Source organism: Erpetoichthys calabaricus, chromosome 13 (genome assembly GCF_900747795.2).
Source record: "Erpetoichthys calabaricus chromosome 13, fErpCal1.3, whole genome shotgun sequence".
NCBI classification, from domain to species: Eukaryota; Metazoa; Chordata; class Cladistia; order Polypteriformes; family Polypteridae; genus Erpetoichthys; species Erpetoichthys calabaricus.
The window spans coordinates 82,674,285-82,697,628 of NC_041406.2; the positions used below are offsets into that span (position 1 = coordinate 82,674,285).

Here is a 23,344-nt window from a genome sequence, read left to right on the forward strand (position 1 = left end):
AGGCAGCTCCTATTTAAGTGATTTCTTGATTGAAACAGGTGTGGCAGTAATCAGGCCTGGGGGTGGCTACAGAAATTGAACTCAGGTGTGATACACCACAGTTAGGTTATTTTTTAACAAGGGGGCAATTACTTTTTCACACAGGGCCATGTAGGTTTGGATTTTTTTTCTCCCTAAATAATAAAAACCATCATTTAAAAACTGCATTTTGTGTTTACTTGTGTTATATTTGACTAATGGTTAAATGTGTTTGATGATCACAAACATTTTGTGTGACAAACATGCAAAAGAATAAGAAATCAGGAAGGGGGCAAATAGTTTTTCACACCACTGTATACATGTATCTATTGGTATAAAATATACATTTATCTACTGATTGTGTTGTTGTCCTGTAAGTCTGTGTCATTGTTTTTTATGTTTCTGCTGCTCTATGCATCTAAATTTCCCCATGGTATTAATAACGTTTATCTAATCTGATCTACATTTGATTCAAAGTGTGGACTTTTGCTGCCCAGTATAAAAAAAAAATCTTAAATTCCTCCCTCTGCTTTTTGTCCTAAAGGAAGTGTTTTATTAGGCCAGTGATTTTTTTTTCTTTTTTGCGATTTCCTATTAAGACTCCTAGGATATGAAAGTTAAGTTGGCCTTCATGTTACAAAAAAGACATAGCAGTGATAGAGAAAGTCCAGAGAAGAGCGACTAAGCTGATTCCGGGACTGAGAGATATGAGCTATGAAGAAGGATTAAAGGAGTTGAACCTTTTCAGTTTAATAAAATGGAGATTATTGAGCATTTCGAATTAAACTGTAAATTAGTTCAGTGGATCCTGAGTGTTACCTTAAAATAAATTCTTCAACAAGAAGATGGAAATTTGCTAAGGGTAGATTTTGCACAGATGCAGTGATATTTTTCTTTACCCAGAGAACCACATGCACAAGCAATAAGTAGAGTGGTAGGCAGTTAAACTTTAAGGTCCTTGAAAATACAACTTGATGTTACTTTAGACAACTCAGGTGAACAGGTTTGCCAGTGTTGTTTGGCTAAATGGGCTGTTACCATAAACAATGTATTAAGGTCCAATGTTATAAAAAAGTTTTACCTACCTCCACTTCGAGGAAAGACTTTTATATAAGCCTGACTTAACTGGAAAAAGAATAGCAATTTAGCAAAGATATTCATTTTGATTATGTTGGTCCTCCAGGCTTACTTTACCCTAAGAGATCATTAAAATTGAAACAAAATAGATCTTTAAACCTATTGTATGTATACGGTTACTTATTGCGATTCAAAGTCAGAGACATGGTGTTGAAGCCACCAAAAGATCACATAGGCAGGCCAGGACCTTCACTTTTCAGCCCAGGTGAGGTTTTCCCAATCCAGCTAGGCCCCCAGCTGCCAGCTTTAGTCTACCTAAGCCCAAACTGGGGAAGCTAACTTTAGAATACAAAAATAAAAGTTCACAAATTATTAAAATGTCTTACATGAGAAATGGTAACTGTAAACCTCTGCTTTGAAGAAGAGTGGGCAAAAAGAATCTTTATAAGTAAAAGTTTAATAACAAAATGCTCAAAAGAGCAAAAAAGTGGCAAAAGAATGTACCTAAATAGGCCATCCACAGCAAACAAGTTCCAAAAATACATATCCAGACACCCAAAAACAGAAGCAAGAACCAGTAAAACCAATGAAAAACAATATTTACTTAAACTCCAATACAACCTTAAAACCCTCTGCTTAATATATAGCTAGACAGCAGTGTCGACAGTAGTGACTTCAGGGTGGCCCCCGCCCACAAAACATAGGGAATGGAACCACAATTAACAAAACAGAAGATAATGAATAAATAATAAAGAAACAGAAATACTATAAAACATGAGAGAACCATTCTAAATTAATAAAAAATAACAGTTAAATAACAAATCTGAGCGAGGAACAAAACGTGGCAGTATCAAATTGCTAAGTAAAGCAATGTCATTCTTCACTTTGTCACTTGAGCAGCTTAGCTCCAAATTCCAGATGGCACTGGTCAAATAAATGTCCTGAGATCTCTAGGCAAGGTGGCACTCTGTTATAAATAATAAACATTTAGTTTATTATGTTCTAAGAATGTAGTAAAGGGGAACATTCAGGCTTCACGATTCAGCTAGTTGTCAGTTTCTTGCAAGTTTGTGTTTAATAAACATATAATTTCTTCCAATTTTAGAAAGAAAGCACTTCCAAAAAGAGAATAAAAATGAAAACAATATTTTTTTTTTATTTTTGAAGAACAAAATAAACTTCAAAATGTGTTTGCCATTTTATTGTAACTATTCTCTGTATTTTCTTTTTCAGGTTTCTGTCTTTTTTCCCCTACTTGCTTGTTGGATTACAAGGTGCCACACCAGTTAATTTTACTGCAAGCACGTTAACATGCTGCTATACTGTGTCACATCAAGGCGGCCAGTTTTTAAAGCCACATGGTATGAACAGCAGTTTGATTCTGCCTTGTTTGATAAAAAAAGAAAATGATGTGATTTCTCTAAAAAAGAGATAACTACAGAGATACATTAAGAAGCTAATAAAAGAGCGTTGGCATGCCACAGAGAATATGAAACACGTTTTTAATGATACAGGATTAGGAGACGAAGCATAGTTTAAAGTCTAGCAGGGTTCATTAACAAGAAAAATCAAAAATAATCTGTGATTAAGACCATGGCATATCCCAAAGTCAAAGCTAAAAGAAAACAAAGCCTTACGTTGTAACCAATGATCTTGCCACCATTAGTTTTTATCCACAAACTCAATAAACGGCAGTCACTGCCCTTACCTTTATATGCACTGACAGGGCTTGTACTCGCTGGTACAATTTTTTCAGCTGCATACTTGTGATGTTTGATGTGTACCAATAGGGTCTATTAGAGTACCAGCACACACAATGCATGACTTCCTCCTATCTTTGAACCACACTCCCCTAACCCCTCCCCCTACCTGTGGTTACATGTATGTATTAGTTGGTGCTCAGAACTTAAAGCCCTTCACTGCTGTTCAACCTAATGTAAGTATACAAGTATTACAGACACAAAACAGCAGCAACACATAAAGAAACAAAATGGTGTTGCAGGAATATTTCAGTGTCTTTATATGACGGCATAAATGAAAACCCATTACCAAAATAAGAGCCTACTTAAGTCCAAACTACAACACAGAAAAGAAAATTAAGGAAAAAGATATTAAATTTACCTGTAAAAAGAAATTAGATTAAAATCAAATCATAACAGAAACAAAGGAGAGAAAAGAATGAAAAAAAAGTTCTGACTTTACAGTGGAACCTCGGTTCACGACTATAATTTGTTCCAAAACTCTGGTTGTAAACCGATTTGGTCGTGAACCGAAGCAATTTCCCCCATAGGATTGTATGTAAATACAATTAATCCGTTCCAGACCATACGAACTGCATGTAAATATATATATTTTTTAATATAGTTAATTATACCATAGAATGCATGGCGTAATAGTAAACTAAATGTAAAAACATTGAATAACACTGAGAAAACCTTGAACAACAGAGAAAACTAACACTGCAATAGTTCGCACTATAGCGCTACCAACCGCTGGCTAAAAACACCTTTTATTTTAATGAGTTTTAAGCACAGGGAAAAACATGAACATTTGAAAAAATCCGTAATTTAATAAACCACCAAGAAAAGTAACATTGCAACAATGCACACTACGAACCGATCGCTGTAAACAGAAGTGAAAACAAAATCAAGCCCAGTGCATTCTTTAACTGCCTTCCTACCTTAATCGTCCAGCCCCCTCTCTCTCATGCTGCCTGTGTGTGTGCTCTCTCTCGCCACTGCCTATGTGTGTGTGTGCGTCTGTCTTTCTCTCTCACTGCCTGTGTGTTTGGGTGTCTGTCTCTCTCTCATGCGCTGCCTGTGTGTGTGCCCGCGTCTCTCTCTCTCGCGCGCTGCCTGTGTGTGTGCGCGCGTCTCTCTCTCTCGCGCGCTGCCTGTGTGTGTGCGCGCGTCTCTCTCTCTTGCGCTGCCTGTCTGTGTGCGCGCGTCTCTCTCTCGCACTGCCTGTGTGTGTGTCTGTCTCTCTCTCACGCTGCCTGTCTGTGTGCTCTCTCTCACTGCTGCCTATGTGTGTGTGTGTGTGTGTGTGTGTCGTGCTCTCTCGCTCTCTCTCTTGCTGGCTGCACAGGAAATGCACAGGGAGAGACTGAACATGTACAAACCGAAAGAGAAACTGGCTTGTTCGTATACCGAGTGTGTGGTCGTGAACCGAGGCAAAAGTTTGCCGAACTTTTTGGTCGTAAACCGATTTGTACGTGTACTGAGACGTTTGTGGACCGAGGTTCCACTGTATATGGAAGTTAGAAAACATTTTGTTCGATTTTATGTGAAAATTTAACTTTGTTTTAATTTGATTAGGGACAGAACCTCTGGACTGAGAAAGAGCTCTGGGAAATGAGTTTTGTGCTTACTGTTTTGTATTTTTTTTTCAGTTCTGCCATCATTCTCTATGTAAATGGCCTCTTCCAGTTTGCACTAGTCCTTTATAGAGCAATGAATGTAGTGCTGCTTCCTTTAACACAGGAAGTGATTTGGTACTTCCGGGTGCCCATGTAGAGCAACCCTTAAATCCATACACCTTCTTTAATTTTAGAGACGGGGAAAGAACAACTTACATTAGACTTACATTGTTACAAATGGAACAGTGTTTAATCTCCATTTCTAATATATTTTCATAGTTTATATGTTTCAAAACAACCTTAAAACCAACTGATAAGGCTATTCCTGAAGCCCGTCTACGATTTTCCTAAAAGCAAAAAAAAAGAGTTTTCCTTTTATAATTTGTTAATTGACTCCTATTTTTAATTATAATAGCATCCTTGATGTCACTTGTTGCCATTTCCATTCACACAAAGTCAGAGTAGAATGTAAGGACCCAAACGTGAATCAAGTGCTGTCTACATACCACAAGGAGACCAGACAAATGGAAGTCATTTGCCATCATTGTAGAATGGGAACTTACGAATAAAAAGCATAACATCTTCTATAAACAAATACCACTATTAATGCTTTCTGTTAATGTTTTAAATATGCTCTATATGATATTTGGATGTATAGAATCTTCTTGCATTAAATTTCTGTCTTCATAGGTGATGTTTTGGTAATATTTTTGTTTATGTATATTTTATAAACCATTACTAACATTTTGCATTTAAAAAAATATAAGCCTTTTCAACACAATATTAAACAATGAAAAATAAAAGTAACACATTTTGCTAGTCTTATTATTAATAAGGATAATTTACTAAGGCTAAAAGTATAGTACAGTCATCCTTCACCTATCGCGGGGGTTACGTTCCAGAGCCCCCCTGTGAAGTAGAAAATCCGCGAAGTAGCGACCTATATTTATTTTATTATTTATATATATTTTAAGGCTTTATAAACCCTTCCCATACTCTTATAAACCTTTCCCACTCTCTTATTAACCTTTCCCACACACTTATAAACACTTCTTATGCTCTTAAACACTTTCTACACTCTTAAACCTCAGTAATTTTAACAACATATAAAATTCTATATGGGTACTCACCAGTGAAGTACAACTTGAATGATGAAGATGATGAATTAGCTGTGCAGTACTGATGACGATGAAGGTGATGACGATGAGATGAATGTACTGCACAGCCAAGAAGAGCATTACAGCTATTCTGAAGGCACCACTTCATCAGGCAGTGCAGTATCTTCGCCCTCATCCGTAACTCCTGTTTTCGCTAAAGGAGTAGGCGTAACTGATCTCTTCGTCCGAGTGATGAACATAGTTATGGGGAGTTGCTGGCGCTGCTTTTTCTTCTGAGCGAGGTTTCTATAAACTGACATGCCACTCTCGATTGTATTTACAAACTGCAATGAACGAAGCATCTGGGGGTCCCATTCTTCAGCCACTCGCTGAAGTTCTTTGGCCATTCTGACCATGGTTGCAAGATGATCGAGTGTTAGGCCAACCTCCTCCTCTTCTTCACCCCATAGTTCCTCTTGTTCCACATCCTCTTCTTTGCTTGCTGACTTCATCATCTCCGTCAGGTCTTCGTCCGTCAATGGTTGTGAGTGGGCATTGATCAGGTCATTCACGTCGTCGGGAGTCATATCATTGAAGCCATCTCCTCCCAGTAGTTTTGCCAGCTTCACTGCCTTATCTACAGCAGCTAGAGTGATGGACTTTGTCGGGAGAAAATCCCTTGCAATCGTGGACCACTTCTGGCCACAAATTTTTCCAGCTGGCATTTAAAGTTTCACTCTTCATCTCCTTTATGGCCTTCTGAATATTTAGGAGACACACCTTTATCGAGAAGTCTTCATCCGAGTCCATAGCTTCAACGAGGTTTTGCAGGACGTTTCAGGTGTAGAGTGCCTTAAAAGCGTGAATAACCCCTTGATCCATGGGCTAAATGAGCGATGTGGTGTTCGGCGGCAAGAAGTCTATCTGGACACCATCATACGACAGATTGACAACATTGCCTCCAGCATTGTCCATGATCAGAAGCACTTTGAATTCCATGCCTTTCTCTGCCAGATAAAGCTTAACCTCCGGGATAAAGCACTGGTGGAACCAATCAGTCGGGAGGACTTTCGTGACCCAGGCCTTGGGGTTGTGCATCCAGTACACAGGCAACACATTCTTATTGTTTTTGGGGCCCTTGGGTTTATTGACTTATAAATAAGCCCTGGCTTTATCATAAAGCCCGCAGCATTCCCACACGTAATCAAAGTTACTCTATCTTTTTGGGCCTTATAACCAGGGGCTGTGGCTTCGTCCTTCATAATAAAAGTGCGAGACGGCATCCGTTTCCAAAATAAGCCCATCTCAACCATATTGAACACTTGTTCAGGCTTATAGCCCCCTTCCTCGATGATAGATAGATAGATAGATTGATAGATAGATACTTTATTAATCCCAATGGGATGGCTTTGAACATGGGCACGTACTACTTGGCTCCGGCTTTATCCGCAGAGGCAGCTTCTCCATGTAGAGAAACGCTCCTGAGTCCATAGCGTTTCTGAAATTTGTCAAACCAGCCCTTGCAGCGCAGGATAGCAAACAGATTGATGCTACGGTCACTGAGCCAATCAGTGCTCAGTGCTCTGGTTGGTCGCCTCCCATCCATCAGCCAATAGCAGAATCCCGCGATATAGAGAAAAATCTGCGATACAAAATTAGGTACACATTCTAGGGCCCTTTTTTATATGTATTTAAAAAACCCGTGATACAGTGAAGCCGCAATTTGTGAACCACAATATGGCGAGGGACGACTGTACATTAAATACTTAGACTGTCATGGCCTTCTTTACAATGGATACCTAAACTAGTATGAGGCTTTTTTTTACCTGTGCTGTGAAAGAGTAGGAAGACATTCTCAACTCTCCATAAGCTATGCAAAAATAATGAAATCAAACAATGAAAATTATAACATGTCTTTTTAATTCCTACATAATGATTAATCCATTGGGATCTGGGTTTCTGAACAAGTACATGAAGGTGAAAGATTTGTGCAGTTGTACTTTTTTAATCCAAAAGCTATCATCATCAGGATGTCTTATAAATATTTTGGAGTCTGGGTTGTAAATCTTTGGGTTTAAAATCATAATTTTAAAATGTATTGCCAATAAAAAGGAACATAGTTCAACCATGAGTTAAACCATAACTCCAATGGCAATGCAGCACATTGGCAAAGTTTATAGGAAGTAAATAATGCATTTGAACTTAAATATTGAACAAAAATAAATTCTTACATTTAAGCAGTTCATTATTTAAACTGATCAGAAAATGTTAGTAAGACTGCATTTTTCAGTGATACCATTTAAAATAAAGTTTTAAATATAAATCAGATTAAATGAACATAAACAATATATGTATATATGTGTGTGTGTGTATATATTATATATGTATATATATATATATATATATATATATATATATATATATATATATATATATATATATATATACACACACACAGAGGTGCTGGTTATAAAATTAGAATATCATGACAAAGTTGATTTATTTCAGTAATTCCATTCAAAAAGTGAAACTTGTATATTAGATTCATTCATTACACAGAGACTGATGTATTTCAAATGTTTATTTCTTTTAATGTTGATGATTATAACTGACAGCTAATGAAAGTCCCAAATTCAGTGTCTTGAAAAATTAGAATATCAATTAAGACCAATGCAAAAAAAGGATTTTTAGAAATGTTGGCCAACTGAAAGGTATGAACATGAAAAGTATGAGCATGTACAGCACTCAATATTTAGTCGGGGCTCCTTTGGCCTGGATTACTGCAGCAATGCAGCGTGGCATGGAGTCGATCAGTCTGTGGCACTGCTCAGGTGTTATGAGAGCCCATGTTGCTCTGATAGTGGCCTTCAGCTCTTCTGAATTGTTGGGTCTGGCATATTGCATCTTCCTCTTCACAATACCCCATAGATTTTCGATGGGGTTAAGGTCAGGCGAGTTTGCTGGCCAATCAAGAACAGGGATACCATGGTCCTTAAACCAGGTACTGGTAGCTTTGGCACTGTGTGCAGGTGCCAGGTCCTGTTGGAAAATGAAATCTGCATCTCCATAAAGTTCGTCAGCAGCAGGAAGCATGAAGTGCTCTAAAACTTCCTGGTAGATGGCTGCGTTGACCTTGGACCTCAGAAAACACAATGGACCAACACCAGCAGATGACATGGCACCCCAAACCATCACTGACTGTGGAAACTTTACACTGGACCTCACGCAACGTGGATTCTGTGCCTCTCCTCTCTTCCTCCAGACTCTGGGACCTTGATTTCCAAAGGAAATGCAAAATTTACTTTCATCAGAGAACATAACTTTGGACCACTCAGCAGCAGTCCAAAGGCGAGACGCTTCTGACGCTGTCTCTTGTTCAAGAGTGGCTTGACACAAGGAATGTGACAGCTGAAACCCATGTCTTGCATACGTCTGTGCGTGGTGGTTCTTGAAGCACTGACTCCAGCTGCAGTCCACTCTTTGTGAATCTCCCCCACATTTTTGAATGGGTTTTGTTTCACAATCCTCTCCAGGGTGCGGTTATCCCTATTGCTTGTACACTTTTTTCTACCACATCTTGTCCTTCCCTTCGCCTCTCTATTAATGTGCTTGGACGCAGAGCTCTGTGAACAGCCAGCCTCTTTAGCAATGACCTTTTGTGTCTTACCCTCCTTGTGCAAGGTGTCAATGGTCGTCTTTTGGACAACTGTCAAGTCAGCAGTCTTCCCCATGATTGTGTAGCCTACAGAACTAGACGGAGAGACCATTTAAAGGCTTTTGCAGGTGTTTTGAGTTAATTAGCTGATTAGAGTGTGGCACCAGCTGTCTTCAATATTGAACCTTTTCACAATATTCTAATTTTCTGAGATACCGAATTTGGGACTTTCATTAGTTGTCAGTTATAATCATCAACATTAAAAGAAATAAACATTTGAAATACATCAGTCTGTGTGTAATGAATGAATCTAATATACAAGTTTCACTTTTTGAATGGAATTACTGAAATAAATCAACTTTTCATCATGATATTCTAATTTTATGACCAGCACCTGTATATGTATGTATGTATGCATGTGTATATATATATGCACACATACACAAACATATATATTCATCACTAATCTAAAATGACTACAGACAACTATAAATTCATTCTCAAAATAAATGATGGATTATTTGGAATGTACTGTAAACGCAATACATTTTTAAGGTAAAGAGTGAAAGATTTCCACATCACAATGCAAGGTTGCACTTCAAGACAGATATTACATTTATCAATGATGTTTTTTCTTGCCAAGTACCATCTTCTTCACCATGTGCCGCATCCAGTAACACATGGTCAGTAAGCATATAACCTGAAAAAAAAATCAGAAACAAATATGGTTACAATTTCTCTTTTTACAATATTAAAGATTTATATTCATTAAGTTGGTTTGCATTTTTTGATATTTTAAAGCTGAATAACCATATTCTATTATAGACTCATGTCATTCTCATTTTTGATTTACATCACTTAGCCTGTTTATTATATATTATATTTAAGACTAATGACAGTTACCAAAAATTTTAATTTTAATTCAGATGCCCAATTGCACTGTCACATTAAATTTACATCTGTTTCAAAGTATTTGTGCATTTTTGGGACAACTTTATTTCTTTATTTTTTCAGGTTGTTTCATTTGCCCAGTTTATCTTCTAAAACAGACTTATGGGGCTTTTAAGATAAAGTTACTCCTCCGAACTATTTTGGTCACTTGTTTTTTTCCTATTACTTGAGTTATTGTGCTCGTCAGGAGCTAATTAGTTTAGGTAAGCAGTGAAGGGAATTTGCGGTCAGGCTATCCTTTTGAGGACTGATCATAAATTCTATGACTTTAGATATTTTTTTTGAAAGTTTTACAGTGTATTTTTTTTTCTCAAATCATGCAATGTTTTTACCTTTTTGTGTCTCTCTGTGATTTTGTTCAACTTAAGAAATGTATTTTTTCTGCCCATTAAATTGTGGCATTCTAAAGTTTTTCTTAAGTACAACTAGAAATATAGTTATGGAGGCAATAAGTCTGTCAGGAATCTAATGGAAATATCTTAATCAAACCAATATAGTACATTTTATGCCAAAGAATTTCCTTATAAATACATGCTATGCGTACTATATAGCTGCAAAAATAAATCTGTTTATCACTTAAAGGATTTTACTGTATACAGATGTTATTGGCATGACTTACTCCTTTTGAAAATAAACAATTCCCTTATTGACTGTGCTTATTATTAGTCTTTACCATAGAAGACATCCATTACTGCATTGCCAATATACTAATATTAATAATTAATACTAATAATAATACATTTTATTTATTTGTAGGCGCCTTTCTAAACACTCAAGGACACCGAACAATATATAAAACACAGATTATAAACAAAACTAAAATATAAAAATTAAAATCAGACAATTGTAATCAAAGAGAAAAAGCAGTCTTAAACAAATGAGTTTTAAGTTTAGATTTGAAAAGTGAAAATGATTCAATATTTCTAAACTCAGATGGTACTGAGTTCCAGAGCTGGGGAGCAGAGCAACTGAATGCTCTACTCCCCATAGTGGTAAGACGGATGAAGGGGACAGTCAAGTGGATGGAGGAAGAGGATCTATGGGTACGGGAGGGAATGGCAACATGGAGGAGGTCATACAGATATGGAGGGGCAAGGTTGTGGATAGCCTTAAAAGTTAACAGAAGAATTCTGAATTGAATGCAGATCTTAACTGGAAGCCAATGAAGCTGCTGCAAAACGGGAGTGATATGGTGAATAGAGGGGGTTAATGATGCGGGCAACTGAATTCTGGACCAGTTGAAGCTTATAAAGAGATTTGCGAGAAAGACCGATGAAAAGGGAACTGCAATAATCCAGATGAGAAGTGACAAGGCTATGAACAAGGATAGCAGTGGTGTGGGGAGTGAGGGAGGGGCGAATACGATTAATGTTACGCAAGTGGAAATATGCAGACTGGGAGATGTTATTGATGTGGGACTGAAAGGATAAAGTACTGCCAAAGATGACACCCAGACTCTTAACCTGTGGGAAAGGGAAGACAGAGGAATTATCATTAACAAATGAAAAATGATCAGTTTTGGATAATGTTGATTTTGTACCAATGAGGAGAGCCTCGGTTTTGTCACTATTTAATTTATAAAAATTTGAAGAAAACCAGGATTTAATTTCTGCGATGCAATCAATAAGTGAGGAGGGTGGAAAGGAAGCAGTAGGTCTGTTAGTGAGATAGAGCTGGGTGTCATCAGCATAACAGTGGAAGCTAATGTTATACTGTATTTACAAAAGATATCACCAAGGGGAAAGAGGTAAATAATGAAAAATAATGTAAATTGATTTCTTTTTCTTTGTTTATATTCTTAAATAAAAGCACACTTGTTTTGTAATACCTTTTTTGGAAGTGTATATTTGATATTTGGACTTCAGTCTTCACACATTATACATTTTATCAATTATTACTATAACATGAAACAAGTTTCTCTTTTAGTTATGTGTTCAACATTTCTTGCCTCGCTTTTCCTGTTATCCTACGTTTACTCAGATCATTGTAGACATGGATGCCCATGAAATGTATGTATTCCAAATAATGATATATTATTTACCCAGTACAATTCATGGCACCTCATACCCAGATAAACAGACTTGAGCTGGGAGAACTTTGCAACTGACTTCAGCTGAGTTGGTGGGGGATGGGATAGCAAGCTGCTTGCTGCTTGTGCTGACTGACACATTTGTAAAACAAAGACGCTGATGAGGAGGTGCAAAGGAATTTAAGGTGGCCCAGATTACGACTTTTTTCGTAGGCTTCAGGAATTTTAGTGTTAACATCAAAAATGACCTACACAAAGTGGATTGCTGAAAACCCTTGGCTTATAGATGGAAAAGCAGAAAAGAAGCTTATAAATTAATGATCTATGTGGAAGAAGAGAATCACTAACCCATGATTATGGAAGGAGTCAGGGTCTCACACCAGAAGAGAATGTTCAAAAGCTTTCTTTTATTATTGTTATTTATTGCACACCTAGACTGGAGTGTCAGTAGCATTGCAATGCCCCCCCCCAGTACATGTTTCAGCTCTTATATATCAGCTGGTTGCGTGCAATGCTTCACACTTTTGCAGAAGTCCAGAGGATGGATGCGAGAGCCTAAAACTAATTTTATACGGCAGCTACAGGATACAGAGATAAACTTCTTCTTTATACAGGAAGAACAAGTTGTGAAAAATACATGTGTCTTGCAAAGTCAGATTCTTTTGAACTGCTCACACAAATAAACAACTGCTGTGCATGCTAAATGTCAAGTACACACTGTTAGATTTTTGCTGTGCCCTACTCAAAATACAAAATGGAAGGTTTTATTTATTCTTATTCAACATCTATTTAGCAAAATAGGAAAACATATGAAAATCCTCAAAAGAACCAAAAAAGGAATTGCCTAAAAGGCAATTCTGAAGCAAACAAGTCCCAGCATACAATTCATGAGCAAGAAACCAAAGACAGAGCAGAACATAATCAGAAACAAGTAAAACTAAAAAGAAAATTGCAATATTCACAACTTTATACAACCTCAGTGATCTTTTTGAATAACGAGAAAGTGGTGATGTCAGGGCAGCACTGCCTTCTTGGGCTCCAACCCCAAGACACAAAGAATTGAGGCATATTTAAAATGACAGTACATAGTTCCAAACATAATGGAAAATGCATAAATGACAAAAAAAGTAAGTAATAAGTGTGAACTAAAATTCTTAATAAAATGTCCGGTAATTTCCAAACAATTGTAATTGTATTTGTTTTCAGTTTCCAGTCTAAAATTGCAGTTAATTTTACTCTGTCCATATTTAAAACGTCATGAATAATTTTTCATTCCAAAAAAAAAAAAGATTCTTTATGAAATTCACAATTATGTAATTTTGTTTTCATTTTTGTTAAGTTTCATTAATACCTCTCATATATGTTCCACGTACTTAATGTATCTATTTGAAAAAAAATCAGAGTATTGTCAATATAAACCAAAACATGAATTCCAAAATAAACGCTTAATGTCATTAACAAAGTTTTCAAAAACAGCTGGCATGTTTGCCAAATCATATTGCATAACTTTGTATTCCTACATAATAAGCAGGGTTGAGGTTGTCTTTCATTCACCTCCTTACTTTCTCCTTATTAAATTATATTTATTTTGTAAATTTAACTTAGGAAAAATAATAGATACATTAACCTGATTTAGGATGGAAGAAGTAAGAGAACGGGGATGATTGTTTTTAATGGTTATTCTATTTTAACTTCCTGCATTTAATACATGGGAGTAAGTCTCCATCTTTTTTGTTTCTTTTTATTAAAAAAAAAAAACCTACTCCCAGTGGACCATTTGACGGTTGAATAAAGCCTGTTTTCAAATTTTACTGTGTATATCCCTCCTGGCGAAAGGGAGTGTAAATCATTCCTTTTGGCAAAGGAGCACCAAGTAACAAATCAATAGCACAATCATATAATTTATGGTGCAAGGCTGTGTAGTTTTTTTATTTATTAAACACATTTTGAAAGTCATGGTAACAGGATGGCATGGTTCTACAATTGCTTATTCTTCAGATTAGAAATTTCAGCACCTACAGAGGCAGAAGCATATTGTTTTGTGTGTGGAACCTCAAGAGGCGAAGCCACCATGTGATCCTCATCCTTTATATTCTGGCTGATGATTACGCTCACGCAGAGTGTAATTGATAGTTAAATATTTTAATTTTCTTTGGTTTTTGTGGATCTTTTACTTTGTCTTTGAATTTTGACTTTAGGATTACACACTGGTCTTGATAACCTTTTTGCTTTATTTTTGACCTTTTTCCCTTGCCTAGTCATTTTGTTTTCCTTTTGTTTATTTAATAAATGTAATATTTATAGAGATATTGTTTTTGTCCTATTAAGACAGATGTTTAGTTATTTCCCTTTCCAAATGAATTTTTATAGGTTCTCCTGCTATATATGATGAAATGTCAGCTCATTCTTTTGGTGATTCATCCCTGCTTGATGCATCTTGTCCAGTGCTGTTGCAATAGCAATGTGCATAGAGTTGACCACTTTGATTACATTTGGAAAACCGGAAGTTGCTGCAAATTGCACCTTGAAATTTTCCAGTTCAACCACAATGTAAGGAAATCTTATCTATCTGGATGATAAGTGGGTAACATAACATCATCTTATACAGCTGGAATGGTGCGACTCGGTGAAACTCCGGATCATCAGCAAGTATTTCACCTGAGAGTGGGCAGAACTCGCAAAGGTGCAGGAAGAATACAATTCCTCAAAGTTTGCCTTTATAAACCCGGCTCCAGTTCAGCACACAGCTCCAAGAGGATAGGTCTTGGCAATCAAAATTCACTTAGGAGCCAGTCATCATCATCATTATCATCATCTATAAATATGCACTCTTTTCTAATTCTTCCATTTGTGATGTCTTTTAACAACACTAAATCAGCCATGGCCAAACCATTCCATGCACCATTATATTGTTACAGAATGATTACAATCAAGTGAATTAAATTTGTAAACTATACGCAAATAATTTCTGTGTATTTGATAACACCTGCGTCATGGATGCAAGGTAAACGACACAGAAACAGTTGCACTGCTTTAACACTGGGTGCCACCAGTTTGCAAAACCAAGCAGAGATGTACATACGCAAGGTATAAGGCTGCTGTGAAAATGTGCATGGCTTTATGCTAAGGTTTTATACATCACTTCTGGTTCCTGCCTCGATGACATCACTTCCCCTGACCGCCAACTACCTTCACTTAATCATTTCTGTTTTGGACTCAATCTGTACACAATCTTGCATCTTATTTTGCTCTTTTGCAGCCAGAGCTCAAATATATGGGTGGCTGCCCCAAACATTTTCGTGTGTCAAGGCTGATTATTTCACATACAATAATGTCATCTTATATTCTCTAGTTTACTGACCAGTTTTTCCTTGCTTAGCTTTCTTTATTGTGACTTGATCATCCACTATTGAAAGATGCTTCTGTTTTTTAATGTTTTTTTCTTTATTTTAAAATGTGTTTACTGTGTGACGCACCTTCTGGTGTACTCAAAAAAGCTGCAATAAAAATAAAGGTTGATTGATTAAAGCAGCCCACCATCACTTGCTAGTGAAGGCTACCTTATTCTGTTTCTCATCTGCCTGCTACTTCTGTGGTTGAAATAAGAGTTGTTTTCAAATTTTACTGTATATATCCATCCATCTCCCTGTGTCTGCGTGGGTTTCCTCCGGGCGCTCCGGTTTCCTCCCACAGTCCAAAGACATGCAGGTTAGGTGGATTGGCGATTCTAAATTGGCCCTAGTGTGTGCTTGGTGTGTGGGTGTGTTTGTGAGTGTGTCCTGCGGTGGGTTGGCACCCTGCCCGGGATTGGTTCCTGCCTTGTGCCCTGTGTTGGCTGGGATTGGCTCCAGCAGACCCCTGTGACCCTGTGTTTGGATTCAGCGGGTTGGAAAATGGATGGATGGATGGATATCCATCCATGGCTTGACTCTCGGTAAGTGAGAGTGTAAATCTTTCCTTTTGGCAAAGGTGCAATAAGTAACAAATCAGTAGCACAATCATATAATTTATGAGGCAAGGCTCTGCAGATTTTTATTTATTAAACACATCTTGAAAATTATGGTAACAGGATGGCAATATAGACTTGATTACACAATGCAGAACTGAAGGAATAATGGCTACTAAACAATCATCTTTACAATAAAGATCAATTCTTCTTTTAACTGCTAGTCTATGACTCGGTAATGCTTTTGTAGCCATGGATATCCTAAAATAACCTGAGGAAAATCAATAGAATCGCTTTTCTAGTAATTTCTTTCTTGATGAAGAGCTCCTATTGGAGAATGGTAGTTGATAGTGTCTCTTGGTCTGTTTAATGGTTTTCCATCAATGTATAATATTTCACTTTTAAAGGGAGCAAAATAATATGAAATTCAGTGAATAATTTGGGGCTAATTTTTCTTTTGTCTCTGCATCAATTGATGCTTTAAAGTCATTTAATTTTCAACTCTAAATCTTTCAGAATACCTAACATAATCTTTGATGGCTTATTAGAAATTTAAAAATATTTTGAGTAGAAAATGCTTTGTCTTCAGCTACCGTATATCCAGACTAAGAAGTGACAGGGTGCCAACTATTCTTTTAAATTTATGTAAACTAAGTGGACACCAGCAGAAGTGGTATAAACATGCAGGGTTGTAAATGAAAGCAGAAACCTAACAGACTGCCATTACTGGGTTGGCTCTTTGCTAATGTGCAATTGTTTGAAAAGAAGAACTTTAGGTGATGCTTTCAAAACTTTGTGGAGCAAGTGATTTATACATTATTACATTAATGGAAATATTAAAGAAGGAAGTAACAGCAAATTCAAATATAAAACTGGATGGATTCACTACTTCTAATATGGCTGCTGCATCCTGTAAATGCAGAGGTGATTGTCTGTTTGTTTTTTTATCAACAATGTACAGTATACACATGATACAAGTACAAAAAGCTGTTACTTACTCAATCTGGAACAATTCATGATAAGATGAATTGCTGATCCTTCTAAAAGCTTAGAGTATTTATTGTAATTTTCATTGCTTTTTTTACATTTTTTCACATGCTAACAGGCAGGGTGTTCTCAAGCTGTACATAAAGGATGTGCCATTATTGTTGCCTGAGATTCAAAACAAGCATGTTATGTCAGTTCTCTGTAAATTTCATCTTTAGATGTTTAGCCCAACAAAAAGATGCAATATTTTGAGCCACACTTACACAAATATCCATGTTTGTAAGTCTATACCCTAAAGTTTCTAAACTAATGGGATAATTGAAAAAAGTTCACAACATCTACATTTCATGTCGTATGCTCACAATGTTCCAAACTCGTGTATTTTTACCAAAATATCGTTAAATAAACTACTTCTGAAAAACACTCTGATGAATGAAAGTGGAAAGCACCCAGACAGGCCCAAGCATCTGAACCTGAAGACTTTCTGCCAATCTCCTTCATTAGATCAGCAGTCTAACCCAGTAACTGTTTATCTGTTAGCTAACATTGCGGTTTGCATGATATCAACAAAAATTGTGCACTGAGAAACATGTATGTACATCCATCCATCCATCCATCCATCCATTTTGCAACCCGCTGAATCTGAACACGGGCGGCACGGTGGCGCAGTGGTAGCGCTGCTGCCTCGCAGTTAGGAGACCCAAGTTCGCTTCCCGGGTCCTCCCTGCATGGAGTTTGCATGTTCTCCCGGTGTCTGCGTGGGTTTCCTCCCACAGTCCAAAGACATGCAGGTTAGGTGGATTGGCGATTCTAAATTGGCCCTAGTGTGTGCTTGGTGTGTGGGTGTGTTTGTGTGTGTCCTGTGGTGGGTTGGCACCCTGTCCGGGATTGGTTCCTGCCTTGTGCCCTGTGTTGGCTGGGATTGGCTCCAGCAGACCCCCGTGACCCTGTGTTCGGATTCAGCAGGTTGGAAAATGGATGGTTGGATGAATCCGAACACAGGGTCACGGGGGTCTGCTGGAACCAATCCCAGCCAACACTGGGTGCAAGACAGGGAACCAATCCTGGGCAGGGCGCCAACCCACCGCATGTACAACTGAAGATTAAATGTTAAAGAAAAGTGAAAACATCATCAGGAAGAGAATATGCCTTGGACTTGTGCATATCCGAGATGCTTCAATAAGCAACAGGTCAGCTCAGCCCTGTAGTTTCACAGACTGATGCTAAATAATTCCAAGATACACCAGTTGATGTCTACTGCCTTGAATATAACAGTATGATGGGAGGCAGGTCTACAATTCAAATGCTCGCTCACTTCTGTGTGAGTACCATTTTTGTGCATGAATGCACTTCTTAGTGGTGGTTTATTTAAGAATATTTTAGTTAAATATGTGTTTGGGATATTGTGAGCATACAAGTCAATGACTTGACACGTGGATTATGGGACACAAGGTTTTTTTCATGTTCTTTTTTGATACTGTTTGCAGCTGTGCAGTGTTAGTCATCATAGACGGCTGTTGTATTAGAAACTTTTATATCTCTGTTACGCATGAAAACATGAGAATAACCACTTTTCTCAGATATCACTATAAATGGAGTACATAGCATAAAAATATATATTTTGGGGTGGAGTTTTACTTTAATCTAAAATCTTACTAGGTTTAGGCTCCACCTGTGAACAGCACTGCTGGGCACCAGCCTCACTTGGCTCTGCTTTTGGCCTTGTCCATGGCTCAGACTATGTCAGATATCTGTTTTAACTATGCCTTTATACTATCAACAGATTATGTTTTTCAATAATCATGCGAATGTAGTTACAATGGTTTTATTGCCAACTTGCTGCATAACTTTGGTGGATGGGAAGAACCCAGTATCACCCTCTTTTTAGCAGCGGTTTAGAATGTGCCATACAATGTCAACTTGGCAAAAACGTTTAATCAATAGGTAACAACTGAGCTATGCTACATCACATGGCATTTTCTGGGTTCTTTGGATGTTTGAGAGAGCTTATTGGTGCATTTGTTATCATTTTTTTTTCTTTTGTTCTGTGTGCTGCCAGCTTTCTATTGTTTCCAGGCATCTGTATTGGCAAAATATGTTGATGTCAGAGGGGCACAGTGACATGGTGCATGGTATGTGTCCAACGTGTGACATCATAAAAATGTGGTCTTGGTGGGCTATTTTGGATATTATACAGTTTAAGCATCCTGATAAACATGGTTAGACTGCCAGTTTTTGTGACTCCATTTTTTGTATAAATATTTCAGATACTCCATTTAGCAAATAGGTTTGTCTAGAACTATTTAAATGCTATATTTTATGAAAAATAGCAAAATGACTTAAACTAATCTGACATTTTTTCAATAAAATCATAAGTAATAATCATCACTCTGTTTCCCATGGTCTCAAAACCAAAAAGCCTGGTTCCATTATTTCCTGGCACTAAACTCACTAAATCCTTTTGCATAATCTCTCTACAGATAATTTCTCATATGAGTCACAACTTTAGTTGTAAATTTTTTATTTGACTGAAAAGATGCTGTTGATAATCACTGTGCCATTCCACAGCTACTGTCACTCTCCCACCCTAAACCCCCAACCCCCTCCACGCATGCTTACAGCTTTGTTCTGGACCAGGGAAGTGAAACTTTGATCCTTGAGGGTCTATGTGGCTGCAAGTTTTCCTCCTTGGCACACACTTCATCAGTGACGAGTTTCTGCTATGAATTGACTTCCCTTTATTTTAATTACCATGCCTTTTTTTTATACACAGGCCTTTGAATTGATTATTTTTTCCTTAAATGACAGCCAAAGAACCGATTTCACTCCACTCCAATTACAAGTTGATTATTGTTAATTAAAACCATTATTTAATTCCATGGCTTGTTGGTGCTCTCATTCTGCTACAGCAGACATTTGCAAAACCAATGATTTTCATTTTTCTAACATCACCATCACATTTGATGAACCAGAACAAATAAATGTTATTGAGAACTTCACCTTTCTTATTTTCAGATATTGTGTGATGGACACCAGTTACCTGATCGGATTGTTTTATCTGGCTGCTAATTCAGGAAAAAAGATTGATAATTGAGTCTTAAATAGCAAGTCAAGTAAAATTTAGGCAAAAGAAGTTTAATTAGCAGCAAAAATGGGTCACTTTGTAGATCAACACATGCCAGGCAGGTGATAAGTGCAAAGAGATGCAGCTCTCAGCCAGACCTTTGCCCACCAATAAGGTTAAACAGATTTACTGCCATCTTGTGGCATAATGATGCTCAAACCAGGTTCTGCAGGAATTCTAAAATGTTGCCTAAAAGCCAGATTTATCTTCTAAAATATCATACATCTGTGGTAGGCCAGTGAGCTGGAGCCTGGAGAGTGGCCCCATGACTCTGTCAGCAATGGGACTGTCTTAACGGTTTTCTCTCATACAGTTTATGGCTCAAACTGCATCCTACTCAGAGGGAACTGCCAAGCCAGGCCCATGTCTATCAAAAATTTCAAGTGATGGGAAAAAAATGATTATTTCCTCTGGAAGCCACAGCTGTTTTCCTAAGAGACAGCAAATGCCTGGAATTTTCCCTGCCTTCCGTTTCTGACTACCTGTTCTGGCATCAGGTCCCCAAAAAGGGGAGGAATACAGCAGACACACAGTCGGTTTCTTGGAAACGACTGCATTCTTTGTCTTGTTTGCTTCCAAATATATCACTCTGAATAAAGTATGCTATGTTTTGAACATGCTCAAAAAATGAGCTAAATGCTATCCTTAAATGTCACAAACTAATACAACTCCTTTAGAAATAAATAAATAAAAGGCATGCGCTGCACAGTATCCATTAAAATATTTTCTATGTAAAGTAGAATAAACATTTTTGCAAAATCATTCAGTCTAAGGAAAAAATATTAATGTGCATTTTAGACATTTCTGAACACAGCAGAACATTCAGTTAACATCTAAGATTGTACCCCATTCCGGCAAAAATACAGTAACACTGAAAAGTGAAAATTTAAACACATAGTTGTATTTAAGGAAAATATTAATTTAATATTTAATCCCCTCACATATATAAATCACATACAGTTAGGTCCATAAATATTTGGACAGAGACAACTTTTTTCTAATTTTGGTTCTGTGCATTACCACAATGAATTTTAAATGAAACAACTCAGATGCAGTTGAAGTGCAGACTTTCAGCTTTAATTCAGTGGGGTGAACAAAACGATTGCATAAAAATGTGAGCCAACTAAAGCATTTTTTTAACACAATCCCTTCATTTCAGGGGCTCAAAAGTAATTGGACAAATTAAATAACTGGAAATAAAATGTTCATTTCTAATACTTGCTTGAAAACCCTTTGCTGGCAATGACAGCCTGAAGTCTTGAACTCATGGACATCACCAGATGCTGGGTTTCCTCCTTTTTAATGCTCTTCCAGGCCTTTACTGCAGCAGCTTTCAGTTGCAGTATGTTTATGGGCCTTTCTATCCGAAGGTGAGTCTTCAACAAGTGAAATGCATGCTCAGTTGGGTTAAGATCAGGGGCCTCATGTATAACGCCGTGCGTAGAACTCACACTATAACATGGCGTAAGCACAAAAGCGGGAATGTGTGTACGCACAGAAAAATCCAGATGCAGGAATTTGTACGTACGCAAACTTCCACGTCCTTCCGCTACATAAATCCCGATCAGCATGAAAAGTAACGCACGTGCACGCGCCTTCTGTCCCGCCCCAACTCCTCCCAGAATTACGCCTCTTTGAATATGTAAATCAATATAAATAGCCTTCTGTGAAAAGACAATGGGAAAAGCATGGGGGAAAATATAAGAATTTCAGCGAATACCAAGTGGAGGCAAAGGAAAAACATACAATTTGTTGGTTTAAAAAGTGGTATAATCAACAAAAGAAAGTTGATCGAGCGACATAGTGTCGGAGAAACTCGAAAGCTCAAGTTCACAAAGTTGCACAGTGCCCGAAATAAAAAAGAAGTCACATATCAAAGTCGCCATGAAAAGGCGAGTCGTAGCCCACCGTCTGAGTGTCATATGAAAGCTTATTAGGGTACAGACAAAAAAAATAGGCACACAGTGGGAAAAAAGCACAAAATGTCAACTTTAATCTCGAAATTTCCACTTTAATCACCGTAGTTTATTTTGCCATTAAAGTAGAACATCATAAACTTCATCTTAAAATCGTTTAATTTACTAGTTTCTCAAATCCCATTGTAACTAAAGTACATGTTAAATGCTTTGTTCTGTATTTGATCTTCTATGTGCTCTGTGTGTGAATCACTACCTGCTTCTTAAATGGGCTTTCTCTTTCTCCGACAGGACACATAATCCATTACATTCGTGATATTACAGCTCTCTGAATAATTAAAATACTGAGATGTATAAATGATATCTTTTTCAAGATGGTAGGAATGAAAGCATGTTATTAAACATGGGAACATGGTGGCGCAGTGCTTGTTCATGTCTCACGCAAGAGGCTTGCTGCGCCATGTGCGACCTTCGATGAAATAATTTATTACAGAAGTACTGTCTCTTTCAAACGTACTAACCTCCAATTCCTGTCCTTACTTTTCTTTCTCCAAATACCCAATCGCTACACAATCAGCTCTGTAATAGACGTGAAGCCATTTGTAAGCTTAGAACGCCGATTCTTCAAAACTTTTAAGGAACATTGAAATATCTTCGTAGTACATGTTTAATTATTCTATCCGTCTATCCTTCCAGTGTCGTGTCAGCACCAGCATGAATACAGATTATTTAAATGAAGTTAAAGTTTTATCTGTATAATATAATCAACATATTTTGCTGCATTTCATCTTAAAAATGATATCGTCATCATATGTAAATACGTGCTTTATAAATTGGCGCAGGTTGTGCAATATTATAACTGTAGTGCAAGTTTACAGTGAGGTGATTGTACTTATAAGTACAAACTGTTCTACAAGGAGCACTTGATGGACTGATTGAGTGCGTTTATAGTTCTTGGGATGAAACTTTTTCTAAACCGCGAAGTCCGTACAGGAAAGTCTCTGAAACATTTTACCATGGCTGAGGCAGCATCTGCTTCATGCTGTATACCGATAATTCTCTTTCCAATTAGCTGCTGCTGTGATTCCCCACTCAGATACAGTGATATAAATACTCTGAGTGGTGCAGTGAGAATAATATGGAAAAAGATGATCTGCTGTGGCAACCCTTAACGGGAGCAGCTGAA

The 23,344-nt window shown here is 37.4% G+C and overlaps 1 protein-coding gene across 4 annotated transcripts in view; it reads right to left on the bottom strand.

Moving 5' to 3' along the window:
* Positions 1–9,649: 9,649 nt before the first annotated feature.
* agmo (alkylglycerol monooxygenase) overlaps positions 9,650–23,344 on the bottom strand; it is a 278,974-nt gene continuing 265,279 nt past the window's right edge. For all 4 annotated transcript variants that reach the window (XM_051935716.1, XM_051935717.1, XM_028817173.2 and 1 more), the window contains one exon: positions 9,650–9,905. In XM_051935716.1, coding sequence (XP_051791676.1) covers positions 9,825–9,905 — 81 coding nt within the window. In that variant the 3' untranslated portion in view covers positions 9,650–9,824. The remainder of the gene's footprint in view (positions 9,906–23,344) is intronic.